Source organism: Neoarius graeffei, chromosome 23 (genome assembly GCF_027579695.1).
Source record: "Neoarius graeffei isolate fNeoGra1 chromosome 23, fNeoGra1.pri, whole genome shotgun sequence".
NCBI lineage: Eukaryota > Metazoa > Chordata > Actinopteri > Siluriformes > Ariidae > Neoarius > Neoarius graeffei.
This window is the reverse complement of record NC_083591.1, coordinates 20,708,248-20,727,361: the sequence shown is the minus strand read 5'-3', so window position 1 is coordinate 20,727,361 and position 19,114 is coordinate 20,708,248. Positions and strand designations below refer to the sequence as shown.

At 42.0% G+C, this 19,114-nt stretch overlaps 1 protein-coding gene across 4 annotated transcripts in view; it reads right to left on the bottom strand.

The window, feature by feature from the left end:
- Nucleotides 1-3,485: 3,485 nt before the first annotated feature.
- urb1 (URB1 ribosome biogenesis homolog) overlaps nt 3,486-19,114 on the bottom strand; it is a 430,640-nt gene continuing 415,011 nt past the window's right edge. For all 4 annotated transcript variants that reach the window (XM_060905914.1, XM_060905916.1, XM_060905915.1 and 1 more), the window contains 2 exons: nt 4,127-4,690; nt 3,486-4,046 (listed from right to left, as the gene is read on the bottom strand). In XM_060905914.1, coding sequence (XP_060761897.1) covers nt 3,874-4,046; nt 4,127-4,690 — 737 coding nt within the window. In that variant the 3' untranslated portion in view covers nt 3,486-3,873. The remainder of the gene's footprint in view (nt 4,047-4,126; nt 4,691-19,114) is intronic.

Below are 19,114 nucleotides of genomic sequence, written 5' to 3'. Positions count from 1 at the left end.
TCTCTGAAACAGAGTGTTCTCACCATTGCCTGTAATGCAAGTTTGGCTCACAACACATTTACTTTAACAATTCTAAAACTGTGCCATCAGAACTGTGGAGTTTTGTCTGACATAAAAGTCAAAACTGAACTGAGTGTATTGCTCAGCTACCTGAAGTATTGTCGTTATTTACATTTCATTATCTTAAATTACATTAGAATGTAGAGCTATTAGTTCTGTGTGAAGACTATGCATTAGAGAGAGTGTGTGAGCGTGTATTATTTGTGTGTATGTGTGTGTCTGTATTTATGTGTCTGTGTGTGTGTGAGTGAGAGAGAGTTATGAGAGAAAGAGAGTGAGTTACTCAAACAAGCCCGTTTACTCAGCCCTGCACAGGGCTGCCTGTGACAACGTAGTTTTGAATGTTTCTCGAAATGCTAACTAAAATGTAATAGACAATAACAATGAAATGTTTCCCCTTGGAAAGTTGGCATGACACCGCTGAACGGTCTGCCACTGCACTGACAATATTTTCTCACCTTCCCTCCTTCTCTTTCTCTGCTCTTCTGTTGGCTGTCCAAACCTTAATTTAGTTTGTTGCAACTTTTTCATTTTGCACTCGGGTAAAGCTCTATAATGCTATGTGACTATTAGCCTACGTTAGGTTAGGTAGGCATATGTGATAGAGCGTAGACTACACCCTGCCTGTTTTATCCAAAACCCAACTTCCCCGGCCAACACTAGTATAGGCTACGTCGCGTGATGCTGCGTTAGACACGGCAACGATAGAGATAGAGGCTGAGAGATTTCAGATGACATTAGACAAATGTGAATTTTATTGGGGGGAAATACAGATGACATGTGGATGCGGACGCTGCGTTTTACATTGATCACTGCTCGAATTCAGCGTAGTCTAATTTGAAATTTCTGAAAAAAATACAGAGGACATGACCTCGGTGTCCTCAATGGTAGTTACGGCCATGATCTCAACTGCTATTACTCATTTTTTATCTTTGTTATAATAAATTCAATTAATTGTTAAACGGTGTCTGTGTTGCTTCTATATATATTTTTTGAAGTCATCCAATCTTAAGGAATTCCAAGGTGCATGAATGCTATTGGCTGTAGCTTGGTAAGTGATACATTATTGCTGCATTGGAAGTGATCATAATAATTTGGAATATACCATAATTTGGCTGTTTGGTAATTTATTATTAAATACAAAATTAATGGTATTGTTAATTAGACTGATTTAATGAGACTGATTACTTAAGACCTATAGCACCCTACGGCATGATGTTTCCACCCCCATGCTTCACAGTAATGGCCCTTTTCCACTACCCTTTTTCAGCTCACTTCAGCTCGCTTCAGCTCACTTCAGCCCGACATGGCTCGCGTTACGACTACTTCAGAACAGCACGACTCAGCTCGCTTCAGCCCTGCTTAGCACCCAAAACTTGCACGGTTTTGGAGTGGGGCTGAAGCGAGCCAAACCGAGCTGAGTGAGGCTGGGGGCGTGAGCAGACACTCCCCTGTGCACTGATTGGTGAGGAGGAGTGTCCTCACATGCCCACACACGCCCCGCGAGCACGCTGGGATCTGTAAACACCGTAAACCCGGAAGAAGAAGAATTACGAGAATTTCTGAAGCCTTATGCGCCTCGCCTCATCTATACGCTCTTGCCAGTATCTGTTGGCGTTGTCGGTGACAACAAGCCACAGAACCAAGACCAGCAACACTAACGACTCCATGTCCTCCATGTTTATTGTTTACTCTCCGGGTCGTGAGACTACCGCTTAAAAGGTCACTGATGTCACTGTTTACGCCGCTTAACGACATCACGTGACGTCCACCCACTTTCGCTAACTCCACCCAATGTGTCCACCCACTTCCAGCCAGCACGGTTCAGCGCGGTTGCAGTCGAAATGCAACTCCAATAGCCCCGCTCAGCTCGACTCAGCCCAACTCAGCACGGCACGGCTCAGCCGCGTTTGTAGTGGAAAAGCGGCATAGGTATGGTGTTCTTTGGATGCAACTCAGCATTCTATCTCCTCCAAACACAAGTTGAGTTTTTACCAAAAAGTTCTATTTTGGTTTCATCTGACCATATGACATTCTCCCAATCCTCTTCTGGATCATCCAAATGCTCTCTAGCAAACTTCAGACGGGCCTGGACATGTACTGGCTTAAGCAGGGTGACGCGTCTGGCACTGCAGGATTTGAGTCCCTGGCGGCGTAGTGTGTTACTGATGGTAGCCTTTGTTACTTTGGTCCCAGCTCTCTGCAGGTCATTCACTAGGTCCCCCCCGTGTGGTTCTGGGATTTTTGCTCACCGTTCTTGTGATCATTTTGACCCCACGGGGTGAGATCTTGCGTGGAGCCCCAGATCGAGGGAGATTATCAGTGGTCTTGTATGTCTTCCATTTTCTAATAATTGCTCCCACAGTTGATTTCTTCACACCAAGCTGCTTACCTATTGCAGATTCAGTCTTCCCAGCCTGGTGCAGGTCTACAATTTTGTTTCTGGTGTCCTTTGACAGCTCTTTGGTCTTGGCCATAGTGGAGTTTGGAGTGTGACTGTTTGAGGTTGTGGACAAGTGTCTTTTATACTGATAACGAGTTCAAACAGGTGCCATTAATACAGGTAATGAGTGGAGGACAGAGGAGCCTCTTAAAGAAGTTGTTACAGGTCTGTGAGAGCCAGAAATCTTGCTTGTTTGTAGGTGACCAAATACTTATTTTACCGAGGAATTTACCAATTAATTCATTAAAAATCCTACAATGTGATTTCCTGGATTCTTTCCCCCATTCTGTCTCTCATAGTTGAAGTGTACCTATGATGAAAATTACAGGCCTCTCTCATCTTTTTAAGTGGGAGAACTTGCACAATTGGTGGCTGACTAAATACTTTTTTGCCCCACTGTATCCCGGATGTAGCGCATATGAAAAATACAAGTGGTGTCTTTCCAAATAAAACACTTGTGTCCATATAATATACAGTTATGTGTCAATTTTGTTTCCAACAGAAAAGACTTGGGAAAAGACAAGAAAAAAATGCAGAAAAAGCCAAAGCTTCGGCACGGTGGTGTAGTGGTTAGCGCTGTCGCCTCACAGCAAGAAGGTCCTGGGTTCGAGCCCCGGGGCCGGCGAGGGCCTTTCTGTGTGGAGTTTGCATGTTCTCCCTGTGTCCGCGTGGGTTTCCTCCGGGTGCTCCGGTTTCCCCCACAGTCCAAAGACATGCAGGTTAGGTTAACTGGTGACTCTAAATTGACCGTAGGTGTGAATGTGAGTGTGAATGGTTGTCTGTGTCTATGTGTCAGCCCTGTGATGACCTGGCGACTTGTCCAGGGTGTACCCCGCCTTTCGCCCGTAGTCAGCTGGGATAGGCTCCAGCTTGCCTGAGACCCTGTAGAACAGGATAAAGCGGCTAGAGATAATGAGATGAGAATGAGAAGCCAAAGCTTAGTTTAACATGTACAGAAAACAATATCAAATGGCTTCAACTGTTTTGGTATCTAACATTTCTAATTTTATTCCAAATTTGTTTATCACATTTAAAGTTCATACCAAAATAAGCTTGTGTTATCAGTTGCCTGTAGGTTGTGGCTAGACTGGTCTCCTTAGGCATGGAACTGAATATACAAAATCTACTAAACAGGGTTAAACATTAAATAACAGGTGACACAGCTATTGTCATGGATGATTATCTTCAATTTTCTCTCTTCAAAAGACTTCATCTTCAAATTACTGATACGGTTATGCAACTAATGGATTCCACCATTATTCTTAATTTCATGTCACATACAATTGTAACCTTTCAAAATGGTTCTTCACAAAAAACCCTTTTTAGCTCAAAGGACTTACAATATATTTATGATTTCAAAATAACATGAATTAGTCCACAGCAGACAGAATGTCTTCACAAATTTGTATGATGGGTGTTCTGGACTTCTGGGAGTTCTTTCTCTCTCTGGTTATCAGCTTTGCATGTGTTAGGAGTAGCTGAGGCACCTTGGCTCCACTCCAGATCTCAGGAATGTACAAGGACAGTAGCTTCAGACCTGCTTCTACAAGAAACCAAAAGAAATTATAGTGGAGAAATCAATCAAAGAAAAAGAAAAACAAAAGATGGGAGAGTGAAAGTTACCTCTTTTAACTAGATCATCAGTAGCTGAGTGCAAGCATGTTTTTATCACATTTGTGTGAAGAGTTTTTTCAACCTCTAACAAGTGCACCATAATTGCAGTGAAAAGCTGAAGTGTGTCCAGTTTGAAAGTGCTTTGTGTCTGCACTTTGAACTCGCAGGTCTGGTGGTACAATCTTAAGAGGTCAACTCTTACAGCTTCATCAGTTATCAAAGACTTTGCAATGGCTTCATGGGGCACTACAACTTTCTCCAACCATTTCAAGGTTGAAAAGGTGAGATAGCCCTCAAAAGGAATGTCAGATAAAGTCCGGACAGCCCACTGGATGAGAGTGTGGGCAGTTGCAATCATCAGACTAGGCATTTTATCAGAATGAAGGTAAGGGCTTTTGGGTGACAATACAGCTGCTGAGTTAAGGTTCTGGTAGGTAGATAGGTAAGGCCATGGCTCCCAGTGTGTAAGAACACTCAGCAGGAGGAGTTTGCATTTCATCAAAGACTGCACATATTTCTCCGTATGTCCATCCTTGCAATGGACTGTTCCTTGCACTTCCTCCTGCCATGCTCCTGAGAAAACATTTGAATTTTAGTTATATACAAAGCCAAGACTATTACAGTTGATACTTCGACCCAACTCAAGCAGGTCATAAAACAAAAGCATGAATATTGCAACCACAGTTAAAAAAAAAAAAAGCTGGAATGCTGTGTAAAACAAATAAAAACAGAATGCAATGATATGCATTCCCTTTCAACATATATTCAATTAATACAAATACAAAATATTGAAATGATCAAACTGGTAAATTTTACTGTTTTTGTAAATATACACATTCCAAATTTGATGCTTGCAACATGTTCCAAAAAAGTTGGGACAGGGGCAAAAAAAAGACTGTGAAAGCTGTGGAATGCTAAAACTGGCAGGTAGTCACCAGCCAGAAGGGGACATGTTTTTCATCAAGTCAGCCATTAAAAGTGAAGTACAGATTAGCACGCAGATGCACCTGATTGGTTTTCCTGACAAACAGTTAATGGCTGAGTATGTTGCATAAAATATATATATACAACCCCAATTCCAAAAAAAGTTGGGACAAAGTACAAATTGTAAATAAAAACGGAATGCAATGATGTGGAAGTTTCAAAATTCCATATTTTATTCAGAATAGAACATAGATGACATATCAAATGTTTAAAGTGAGAAAATGTATCATTTAAAGAGAAAAATTAGATGATTTTAAATTTCATGACAACAGCACATCTCAAGAAATTTGGGACAAGGCCATGTTTACCACTGTGAGACATCCCCTTTTCTCTTTACAACAGTCTGTAAATGTCTGGGGACTGAGGAGACAAATTGCTCAAGTTTAAGGATAGGAATGTTAACCCATTCTTGTCTAATGTAGGATTCTAGTTGCTCAACTGTCTTAGGTCTATTTTGTCGTATCTTTCGTTTTATGATGCACCAAATGTTTTCTATGGGTGAAAGATCTGGACTACAGGCTGGCCAGTTCAGTACCCGGACCCTTCTTCTACGCAGCCATGATGCTGTAATTGATGCAGTATGTGGTTTGGCATTATCATGTTGGAAAATGCAAGGTCTTCCCTGAAAGAGACGTTGTCTGGATGGGAGCATATGTTGCTCTAGAACCTGGATATACCTTTCAGCATTGATGGTGTCTTTCCAGATGTGTAAGCTGCCCATGCCACATGCACTAATGCAACCCCATACCATCAGAGATGCAGGCTTCTGAACTGAGCGCTGATAACAACTTGGGTCGTCCTTCTCCTCTTTAGTCCGAATGACACATCATCCCTGATTTCCATAAAGAACTTCAAATTTTGATTCGTCTGACCACAGAACAGTTTTCCACTTTGCCACAGTCCATTTTAAGTGAGCCTTGGCCCAGAGAAGACGTCTGCGTTTCTGGATCATGTTTAGATAAGGCTTCTTCTTTGAACTATAGAGTTTTAGCTGGCAACGGCGGATGGCACGGTGAATTGTGTTCACAGATAATGTTCTCTGGAAATATTCCTGAGCCCATTTTGTGATTTCCAATACAGAAGCATGCCTGTATGTTCTTAGATGTAAGGGCCCGAAGATCACGGGCACCCAGTATGGTTTTCCGGCCTTGACCCTTACGCACAGAGATTCTTCCAGATTCTCTGAATCTTTTGATGATACTATGCACTGTAGATGATATGTTCAAACTCTTTGCAATTTTACACTGTCGAACTCCTTTCTGATATTGCTCCACTATTTGTCGGCGCAGAATTAGGGGGATTGGTGATCCTCTTCCCATCTCTACTTCCGAGAGCCACTGCCACTCCAAGATGCTCTTTTTATACCCAGTCATGTTAATGACCTATTGCCAATTGACTGAATGAGTTGCAATTTGGTCCTCCAGCTGTTCCTTTTTTGTACCTTTAACTTTTCCAGCCTCTTATTGCCCCTGTCCCAACTTTTTTGAGATGTGTTGCTGTCATGAAATTTCAAATGGGCCAATATTTGGCATGAAATTTCAAAATGTCTCACTTTCAACATTTGATATGTTGTCTATGTTCTATTGTGAATACAATATCAGTTTTTGAGATTTGTAAATTATTGCATTCTGTTTTTATTTACAGTGTGTACTTTGTCCCAACTTTTTTGGAATCAGGGTTGTATATCCTGTATATAATGGCTCTGAACAGACTAGCTATAATTTGGTGAGTGTGAAATACTACTGGTGTAGTATTGTTTTTGTTCCTGTATATTGTCTTTTGACTTATTAAATTTTTTTTGATTAAAATAAAACAGCTAATTGACATGTGGTAGTCATATTGTTTACAAATCTCAAGTAGCAAGAGTAGTCAAGATATTTCCTGTTTGGACCACTACTGAGGAAAAAAAAGAAAAACAGTAAAAAGAAAATGTAAGCTCTAATTACTGCCAAGCAATGATCTGTGGGGTCCAAGCACAGTTAGTAAGTAGTGCTTTGAATGCAACTTCTTGCCAGGTTGTGCAGAACACTAAAAAGACCACAGATACTGTTCAAGGTCATTTAGATGATTGCTCAATTCTAACTGGCAGCACATTGTCTATAAAAAAAAAAAAAAGATAATGCTCAAAAAAATGCTTGCTTTCAGTTATTTCTGTACGAAATGTTTACTGAAAAAGCAAACCACCCTGAATCCTACCAAAGAATAAAAACTCACGGAGTCCCTGAAGCCCCAAACATAACATTTCCTGGTTAATCTACTTTAGTACAGAATGGATAAAGGAACAAATACTATATACTAGTGCATCTCAAACAATTAGACTATCATGAAAAAGTTAATTTTTGTAAATTAATTCAAAAAGTTAAACTTTCATATATTCTATATTCATTGCATATAAAGTGAAACGCTTCAAGCCTTTTTTGTTTTAATTTTGGTGATTATGGCTTATAGCTAATAAAAATCAGAAATCTAGTACCTCAAATTGTTAGAATATTTCCCAAGATCAATCAGAAAAGGATTTACAATACAGAAATGTCCAACTTCTGAAAGTATGCTCAAAAATATGTTCACTTGATACACTCAATACTTGAGTGGGGATCCTTTACAGTGAATTACTGCATTAATGCGGCGTGGCATGGAGGCGATCAGCCTGTGTCACTGCTGAGATGCTACTGAAGCCCAAGCTGTTTTGATGGTGACCTTCAGCTCGTTTGTATTTTTGGATCGGATATTTCTCATCTTCCTCTTGACAATACCCCATAGATTCTCTATGGGGTTCATGCCAGGCAAGTTGGCTGGTCAATCAAGCACAGTAATATCATGGTCAGCAAACCATTTGGTCGTAGTTTTGGCACTGCGAGCAGGTGTTAAGTCCTGCTGGAAAAGAAAAGCGGCATCTCCATAAAGCTTGTCAGCACATGGAAGCATGAAGTGCTCCAAAATCTCCTGGTAGATGGCTGCACTGACTTTGAACTTGACAAAACACAGTGGACCAACATCAGAAGATGATATGGCACCCCAAATCATTACAGACTGCAGACACTTCACACTGGACTTCAAACACCTTAGAGTCTGTGCCTCTCCACTGTTCCTTCAGACTCTTGGACCTTGATTTCCAAATGAAATGCAAAATTTACTTTCATCTGAAAAGAGAACTTTGGACCACTGAGCAACAGTCCAGTTCTTTTGCTCCTTAACCCAAGTAAGATGCTTCTGGCATCTCTGGTTCAGGAGTGGCTTGATATTAGGAATGCAACAGCTGTAGCCCCTTTCCTGAAGTCGTATCTGTATGGTGGCTCTTGATGCACTGACTTGATGTCTTAGTCCACTACTTGTGAAGCTCTCCCAAGTTCTTGAATCGACTTTTCTTGACAATCCTCTCAAGGCTGCGGTCATCCCTGTTGCTTGTACACCTTTTCCAGCCAGCCGTTTTAGCAATGACCTTCTGTGGCTCATCCTCCTTGTGGAGGGTGTCTATCGTCTTCTGGACAACTGTCAAGTCAGCAGTCTTCCCCATGATGATTGTCGCATGTACTGAACTACACAGAGATGCACAGTATTTTGTACTTTTTTACTCAAGCTTGAAATAAAATACTGAGATTTTTATTTTTTGAACTGTAGGCCATAATTAACGAAAAATTATAATAAACTAAAATGTTTCAAACATTTTTCTATGCGTAATGAGTCTATAATGTATAAAATTTTCACTTTCATAAATAACTGATGGAAAATATTGAACTTTTTCACAATATTTAATTGAGATGCACTAGTACACAAACCAGAATGGTAGGGTATACTCGCACACTAGGCACTGATGCCTTGTACAAATGTCCTCCCCTCCTCACTGGCCTGCTCTCACATTGTGTTTAATGTTCCAGGCATGAGTATGCCTACGTCATCAAGATCCAACTTTGTGCTGAAGAAATGTTTTTCAGCATATGCTTAAAAGTTATTTCAAAAGAAAATGTTTGACCTTCCAGTATTTCCCACAGATTCTCTTTGTGCAGTAGTGACCGGGGGTTGGGCAGGAGAAACAGCAATGCCCTGTTAATTTAATTACAAAAAAATACCACATATAAAGTGCACCACTGAAAATATTTTAATTACCAGGTACTTTGTGACAAATAAATAAAGAACTTGCATGAGCAGTTGATATTGACCAACAGCTATGTAGAGTGTGCCAACATTGACAAACCAGCTTTATTCTAATGTTAATTTACAGCTATCCTTACTAGCTATGCTACTTACATGCTTGCTAATAACTTATTTGTAGAGTTAGCTTGAATACACCAGTTTTGGAAAATTTGTGCAGAGGTGTTCATGATAACTATTTGTGAACTCCGGATTGATTCAGAAATTTGGCCAGCCAAAGGAAAGCAAACAATCCTTCCTCCTGCACATGATCATGTTTTAATTCAGAGTATGCATGGAGGAGAGGGTTTATTCACAGATACCCTTTTCAACCAACAGAGAACAGGTTCAGTTCTGATTCGCACACTAAATTTTGAACCATTCAGAACATTCCGACCAAAAATAAATTGGTTTGGTGATCGAGATATTCGTTTGGCATGCTTGCTAATTGCTACTTGCTCACTTGTGGACTTTGGTATTGCTTGCTAATTGCTACTTGTTTTGTTTGGCATGCATTGACTCATCAATTCCGGACAAAGTTGTCAGCATCGAAGGGCTAGCTACATTTCATGCCAACAGGAGCTGCACACTAAGCAGTAAATCCCGAGAGGTTGGTTTGTGTATCTATATCAATAACAATTGGTGTAAAAATACTAAGTTTGTCTCAAGCCATTGCTCACCGGACATCGAGCTTTTGACTGTAAGCTGTAGACCATTCTATCTGCCCAGGGAGTTTACTTTAGTTTCCATCACTGCTGTGTACGTGCCCCCCCCAGAGCTAACACAAAGGAGGCTATGAATGTTCTCTACCAGACTATCAGCGAGTTGCAATCCGCTCACACTGAGGGCTTTTTCATTGTGGCTCAGGATTTTAACCAGGCCAACATGAAGACAGTTCTCCCTCATTTTCACCAGCATGTGGCTTGTGCAACCAGGGAACTGAACACATTAGACATGGCCTACACCAACATGAAGGATGCATTTAGAGCAGCCCCCCGCCCCCATCTTGGCTCTTCTGACCATTTTTCTGTTAAGCTAATCCCTGCATATAAGCCCCTGCTGATCAGAGGGAAACCTACAGTGAGGCAGGTGAGGGTGTGGTCTGAGGGGGCTGTGGAGGCACTACAGGACTGTTTTGAGTGCACAGACTGGGACATGTTCAAGGCAGCTGCCACTTACAATGATCATATCAACATAGATGAGTATGCCATGTCTGTGTCAGCCTACATCAACAAATGCATGGATGACGTCAGCGACATAAAGAGCATCACCACCCGGGCCAACCAAAAACCCTGGATGACTGATGAAGTACGCAAAATGCTAAAAGCACGGAACTCAGCCTTCAAGTCTGGTGACGAGAAGGCACTGAGAACAGCGAGAGCCAACTTGAACCGTGCCATCAGACTAGCAAAGCGCGCTCACAGTCAAAAAATCCAGGACTTTTCCACGATGCCACTAACACCAGGGATATGTAGCAAGGCATACGGGCCATCACAAACTACAGGCTCGCCCCTCCCGAGTGTGATGATGACACGGACTTCCTCAATGCACTCAATAACTTCTTTGGGAGGTTTGAGGCACTAAACAGCACTCCTGCAGAGAAAGCTGTTCCCCATCAGGATGAAAAGGCACTCTGTTTTGATGTAGCTGAGGACTCTGAGGAGAGTCAACACACAGAAGGCCCCGGGCCCCGATAATATTCCTGGTTGGGTGCTCAGGGAACGTGCAGCTGGCTTATGTTCTAATAGACATTTTCAACACCTCACTAGATCAAGCCAAAGTCCCATCATGTTTCAAGACTGCCACCATCATCCCAGTGCCAAAAAAAACTCAAATCACATCACTCAACGACTACCGGCCCGTCTCACTCACTCCCATTATGATGAAGTGCTTTGGGAGGCTGGTAAAGGAGCACATCACCTCCAGGCTCCCTCCCATGTTTGACCCCTTCCAGTTTGCCTACCGGCCAAACCGCTCCACTGAGGATGCCATCTCCTCCACTCTTCACCTGAACCTTGCACACCTGGAGGAGAAGAATACTCGTGTGCAGATGCTGTTCCTGGACTTCAGTTCAGCGTTTAATACAATAATTCCACAGCATCTAGTGAACAAACTGGGACCCCTGGGCTTCAGCACCCCCCTGTGCAACTGGCTGCTAGACTTCCTCACTGAAAGACCACAGTCAGTGCATGTCAGCCAGAACACCTCCAGTGCCATCGTCCTGAGCCCTCTGCTTGTTCACTTTGATGACACACGACTGCATCCCCAGGGCTGCCAGTAACCACACTGTGAAGTTTGTGGATGACAATGTTGGGCCTCATCAGGGACGACAACGACCTGGCCTACAGAGAGGAGGTGGAGCAGCTGGTGGGCTAGTGCAGAGAAAACAACCTGATCCTGAACGTGGACAAAACCAAAGAGATCACTGTCAACTTTAGTAAGAACCAGCCCAGCCACGCTCCACTTCTCATCAACAACATGGCTGTGGAGGTGGTCAATAGCACCAAGTTCCTGGGGGTGCACATCACAGACAACCTCACCTGGTCTGTGAACACCACATCACTGGTCAAGAGGGCACAGCAGCATCCGCACTTCCTGAGTAGGATGAGGAGAGCCCACCTGCCCCCGCCCATCCTCACTACATTCTACAGAAGCACCATAGAGAGCGTCCTGACCAGCTGCATCTCTGTGTGGTGTGGAGGCTGCAGTGCCTCCAACTGGAAGAATGTGAGGAAAGTGGTGGACAGCAGAGAAAATCATTGGGACTTCTCTTCCCTCCATTCAGGACATTGCATCTAAGCGCTGCATGTCCCAAGCCAGAAACATCAGTGACCCCTCACTATGGACTGTTCTCCCTCCTGGCCTCTGGAAAGAGGTTCCGCAGCATTTGGTGCAGGACCACCAGGTTCTGTCATAGCTTTTTCCCCCAGGTCATTAGACTGCTGAACTCCAAATCCAAAATCAAACTGAACTCTATCTTCCATTTATACTTGAACAATTCCTAATTCCACAGGTCACTTTGTACTATTGCATTTTATTATATTTTTGCTGCTGTATATTTTAATATACTTTTATATTTAATTCTTTGCTGAGCCAAACTGCAACGAAATTTCATTCTGTGTACACTTGTTGCATACTGAATGACAATAAAGGTTGTCTGTCTGAAACTGGTACAGGCTGGGCTGATTGCTACTTGTTTTCGTTATATCCTTGAGATTCATCTTCAATCACACATTCTGCTCTCTGCTTAATGAAGGTTATGTTGACCAGTAATGTCTTTCTTCTTTTCATAAGACTATAATCCTGACAGGTGATGTAATGATATACATCATCTCTCTTCTTTCATAAAGTAGTGTTGTCTAAACTAGTGATGTAATGCTTCATCACCCATTTACTTTATACATAGACAGCTTTGTCAATCACGTCATCCAATCACATAGCTACAACACACTCTTGAATGTCAATATATGCTCATGTTTGTTCTACAATAAACTGAGAAACATCTCTGAACAGCTGTGTCTGTGTCAGTGACTGTTTGCTCCTGGATCGATCCGTGAGGCAGAATCTCTAAGGCAGCTGAGGTCTACGTTGTCAATTCAACCTCCTTCAGTACAGACAGATCAAAACCTAACAGTTTTCTGGGGGCTCATGTCCAGGATCTCCACATAGAAGGTAAGAGAAAATCAATCAATCAATCAATTAACTAACTTGTTAATTAAATTAATTAGGTTCTCTTCTTCCATCTGAAATCTGGTTATCCCGCAGTCGCACAAATATATGCATTGTATAAAAAGTCCTATGGTGTTTCCTGGGGTTGACTGGAAGACACTGTGATTTGATCTATCTGATCTTGATTCCTCTGATTTGTCCAAGTTATCCTCATCTCAGAGTGTTTTTGGGAATGAGGTGGTCATGGAGTTTTAAAGTTTTAAAGCTGCCATATACTGTGTGGATATGGTCTCAATGGTGTTCCCAGAGACAGATTGAAAGGTTTATACACTCTAAGCTGAGAATAATATTTCCCAATATTATAATTTGCTGAAATTTTACCTCACTCTGCCTAGGAAATTCTCCATCTTCATGTTGTGAAATTTATTCTTAACTTTTCAAACATTACAGCTTGCTTGAAGTGGACAGTGTGTACATTTTTTTTTTTTGAGCAGGGAGAGTTGGCTCAGAGCCAGGACTGATAGTGACGTGCTGAAAAAGCAACTGCATTAAGCAACTATAAATTTATAGTTGTCTACTGCATGTGTTGTTTTGTGTGTGTCAGAATAGGTGGAAGTGGTCAGTCTAAGAATGAATAGAGGACTTTGAATTAATTAAATGTATGACAAGGTTATTTTGTGGAACCTTTCATTGATAATTTGGTTGGATGGACAGATGGTCAACCCAACCTGGGTAAATTTTGATGAGAGCTATTTTTGAAGCATTAGTTTGATGGTAAATTATAAGCTACCATGGCCATGCTCATAAGAAAAAGGTTGATAACACAGAGAAAAGAGTAACTAAAAACTGTCAAGTTGATTAAATCTGTAAATTTACATGTGGGAAGGCTTCACTGCCTCCTTCAGCCCCACTGTGTTAAAAATATGAGTTTTATTCAGCACGTCACTATCAGTCCTGGCTCTGAGCCAACTCTCCCTGCTCAAAAAAAAAAAAAGTACACACTGTCCACTTTAAGCGAGCTGTAATGTTTGAAAAGTTAAGAATAAATTTCAATCTGCTTCTGACCTCTCTCAAGTAACAGGTGTTAAACAACCTCAAAACTGCATGGAATGAGCATGCTTCGGATGGTAGGTATTTCACAACAACCTTTTTGTTTGCTTTCTGAAAATGCTTGTGTATTGAGAATTTCCACTACCAGGTGCCCTGAATGACACAAGCTGCAAGACTTGGTATGGAATTTGAAGTTGTAATCTTTTCTTACATCACTGGATGTCATGAGCTCAAATTATCAGATTGAGCAGTTTTTACTCCTAAAATTAAAATACAACCTTATTATAGAAGTTTCTAATGTGAAGATGAAAAATTCTAGTAACTACTAGATTTCGCTCAAGAACACGGCATTAAGTTATTGTATTTGATATTCAGAAATAGAAGAAATAAAAAAAATGACACCCCCCCAAAAAAAACAATGAACTCCACCAAAAGCATAATTATAAATTAGACATCACTTCAGTAAACTTATGTTAAGTGCTCATTGCTTTGTTATTATTCCTAGCTCCCCTTTAATCTATTAGGTTGTAATATTTTTACTAAACTCAATTGTTCCATCTCTTTTGAATAAGGCTGTACTGTTCTGTGCACACCAGGTAAACTATCTTTTGGTTCTGCTGTTTTCTCCAAGTATGATCAGAGGAAGACACAGGCACTAAAGTCTCTTTTCCTCAGAGTTTGAATCAGGTCCCTCAAACTCTCTGGGCATCACACCCCAATAAGATCGGACACGTACCCCATATGCTGCCAGTCTGAAAGCATCTATTTCTGTGTATGCATTGGTCAGTGGGTTATTCCTTTTAGCCCTCCTGCACCAGACATAGTTTCCAAATATTTTTTATCTATTCCTAGTCAATATGCCCACTTTACTGTTGTTGATTTTTGCACTGCATTTTTCAATGTCCCTGTGAGTGTTGAGACTCAACCCATATTCGCCTTTACTTTTAAGCAGCAACAATATACATGGACCTGCCTATCTCAAGGGTTCACTGACTCCCCTGTGGTCTTCTCTGTTGTTGTTCGAGACTCACTAAACTCTCTGACTCTCCCTGATGGCTGCACGTTGCTCCAATATGCAGACGACATTCTGCTCTCAGCTGAAGATGAGAGGAAGTGTGAACAAGGCTCTCTGGCTCTTCTTGTGCACCTGGGTAGGTGTGGATTTAAAGCCTCATGGTTCAAGCTGCAGTTCTGTCAGCCTTCAGTGCGATACGTCAGCTTTGACATCTCTCAAAGTGAGTGTCGTCTCTTATCTGGTTGACTCTCAAGGTAGCTCCTCCCTCGAATAAGACTGTCATGATGTCCTTTCTCAGACTCAAACTATTGTCAGTACATTCCAGACTGTTCTCATCATGACAAGACCCTTAGAAAGTCCTGCCTCAAAGAGCAGCCCAATGACATTGTATGGACTTCTGAAATACTGCACTCATCCTGTTATCTCAATTATCATCAGCTATCACATCAGCTCCAGCACTGGGTCTGCCTGACTCCAGTCTGCCATTCCACCTGTACGTCTTGGAGGACAAAGTGACCGTGGTGGGGGTCCTGGCCTAAGAGCATGGCGGAGGTTATCGTCCTGTAGCTCATCTGTCAAAGACCCTGGACCCAGTGGTCCAGGGCATGCCCATGTGTTTATGTGCTGTTGCAGCCTCTGCTCTCATGGCAACTGATGCTACTAAACAAACTATCTCACCATCTGATTTTACATGCATTACATCAGGTACACTCAATTTTAAATAATATTCAGACACAACATATGACTGCTCAGCAACATTCTGGTTATAAGTTTATTCTGTGCACCACTCAAAACTTGTCTATCAAGCCTGTCACATCACATCATACTCCAGCTCTTTTATTACACCGCATGTTTTCATCCTACAGGTCCAGCCTGGGCATAGTTGGAACATGACTGTATAGATGAAATTACTTGCAGCTCATCACTGAGCACGGTGTGCACGTGCTTATTGATGGCTCTTGTTCAAAACCTAATGATTTAGTTTGTCGTGTGTCGATATTCTATTTATACAGATTCCCGTTTACGCCTTAGGGGTAGCTCAATTCTTTTTTAGAAAATTTGGCACTCATGTGGCTTTAAGACTGCTGATGGTAAACCTCACATTGGAGGAAAGTCCAATGGGAGCAAGCATGTATCAGATCCTTTCAGGATCTAAACGGACATTGATGGAGATATTTGTTTGGCATGCTTGAAATTGGTACAGCTAGTCTGATTGCTACTTGTTCTTGACACTGGAACAAGCATGCTGTTCTGATTGCTTTGTTTTGGTTAGTTGGGATTAGAGAAGCAGCCTTGGGTCTAAAGGGTCACATGTTCAATTCCCAGGACCAGCAGGAAAAATGTGAGGGGAGCTGAGTGAATGAACAGCACTTTCCCCCCACTCTGTATCATGGCTGAAGTGCCCTTGAGCAAGGCACCTAACCACTACCTGCTCCCCAGGCACTGTAGCATAGCTGCCCACTGCTCTGTGTATGTGTGTGCGCGCTCATTGCTCACTTGTGTGTGCATGCATGTGTTCACTGCTTCAGATGGGTTAAATGCAGAGGAGGAATTTCACTGCACTTGAGTACATGTGAGTAATAAAGGCTGCTGCTGCTTCTCTTAAATCCTTGAGATTCATCTTTGCTTACATATTCAGCTCTTTACTTAATATAACCTACATTAACCACTAATGTATTTCTTCTTTTCATAAGACTATGATCCTGACAGGTGATGTGTACGTACGTCTCTTTCTTCTTTCATAAATTAGTGTAGTCTAAACCAGTGATGTTATACATGGATAACTTGGCTTTGTCAACCACATAGCTACAACACACTCTTGAATGTGAATATATATTCATGTTTGTACTGGTGATGTTATTCCTTCGAGGATGAAGATGACCATGACTTCAGTTTAGTGGGTGGCAGTTGTGGGTCCGGAGGTGACTGATTAGGCCAACCCGGGCTTTGAAGGTATGCCCACATGTTGGGCACACATGGGTTGATGCTGTAGTAGGGGTGGCAATAGTTTGAATCTTTTGTGCAGCTCATTTCTTCTGGGCCTTGGCGATACATTTCACCTCTGCTGCATGTGCACCACTGGTGAGCTTTGCTTGCCATGCTGGATGATCCTGCGCAAGCAACTCCCAAGAATTGACATCAACTTCTAGAGTTTTGAGGGACACAGAGTTTGTCCTTAACAAACTCATACTTTGTTTACACATAGCCGGGTATTTATGAAAACGGGTATATTCTCCTCCCCCGTACTAGAAAATAATTCCGTTTACACAATGCTCAAAAACAGCCAGGGAAGGCTGTCAAAAACATGTCAAACAAATAGAAAGCCAACCAGAGATCTGAAAGCCAAGGAGGAGGGACTGTCAGATCACAATGCTAAAACTCCGTTTTCCCCATAACACGGAGAAAACTCCGTTTTCCACTATTTACACGCAGGCATGAAAACAGAGTTTTCACAAATCTCCACTTTGCCCGGAGTTTTCGAAAGCAGCCGTTTTCAGTGACTGAAACCTCCGTTTACGTGTAAATGATGGGTGCAACCGCATAAATAAATATCCGTTTTTATAGATACCCGGCTACGTGTAAACGGGGTCTCAGTGTCATGACAGTTAAAAGTGGAGACAACTATCCAGTGAGAACCCATCCCAACAGGATGGCGCTCATTCCACCACATGGGATTTCTTTGTGACGTCATGCCGAGGTATATTCCGTAATTGGAGTTCCGGGCTTTTAGATTAATTTCGATTGAAAATATCATGAATATAACGTTAATACAATGTGACGGGATATAATAATACTGGATAATCAAAGAATACATGACAGTGATACGTGCGAGTACAAAAATCCTTCTTTGTTAGCATGTAAGGATCTATCCCATTGAATGGTTCCTATATCCACTTACTTCCTGGTGTACTTCCTTTAATAACTTGCTTGTTTGCCGTACACAAACATGGCAATAAGTTCTTGTGTTAATCGATCAGACTCCACTTTTGGATCATTAATCCTTTTTGGCTGAGAATGCCCTGCACGCATGGCTTTATGTTGACTCTGGCACATCCACACAGTTTTAAAATATAATACCTACAAGTAAAAACAGATTTTATTTAATTCCTGGGCTCCCATCTGTGACAGGGAGGGACGTTGCATTCCATTAATACACTTTACAATAGATTATTAAATTCTAATAGAATAGATGAACCAAAATAATTGATCTTTTTTAATGGGCCTCGACACATTACAAGTATGAATAGGTGGGCCTCGATGCAGAAAAGGTTCAGAACCCCTGATCTACACTATATTCTCTCTGGCATGCAGGAGCTCAGGATCTTCGATTATGTTCATAATTCTATAGTTGGTTTCGCCCTCCAGGAGCATAGAAGAAGCAGCCTTTATTTCTCACATGCACACTCAAGTACAGTGAAATTTGTCCTCTGCATTTAACCCATCTACAGCAATGCACACACCCACCCACACAAGTGAGCAATGACCACATGCACATACCCAGAGCAGTACACAGCTATGCTACAGTGCCCAGGGAGCAGTTGGGGGTTAGCCTTGCTCAAGGGCACTTCAGCCCAAGGCCACCCCAACCACATGTCTTTGAACTGTCGGGGAAACCAGAGTACCCAAAGGAAACCCACGCAGACACGGAGAGAACATGCAAACGCCACATAGAAAGGCCCCCCATCAGCCACTGGGCTCACACCCAGAACCTTCTTGCGACAGTGCTAACAACTGCACCACCCCACTGTGCCAAGCACCCAGGTGATCTTATTCGCTAGATGTGGGTAGATTTGCTCGACTAGAGGCAACATGTAGTCATGTGGCATCTGGACTTGTTTGTCTACCGGAGACGACTCCAACATGTATACAGTCAACCATTTCCCAGCTGGTGGGTATGTGAGTACATAGAAGTGAGAAGGTTATGTTTGTACTACAATAAACTGAGAAAAATCACTGAACAGCTGTGTCAGTGACCGTCTGCTCCCAGATCAATCCAAGAGGCAGAGGTCTACATTCCTCAATCATACTTTTCAATTCAACCTCCTGTGGTACAGACAGATCAAAACCTAACATTCAGAATCTGAAAAGCTGGTTCCCAGATGGAACTAAAATATCGCGTTTTTTTTTCTCAGTGGGCATGTCATCAATTT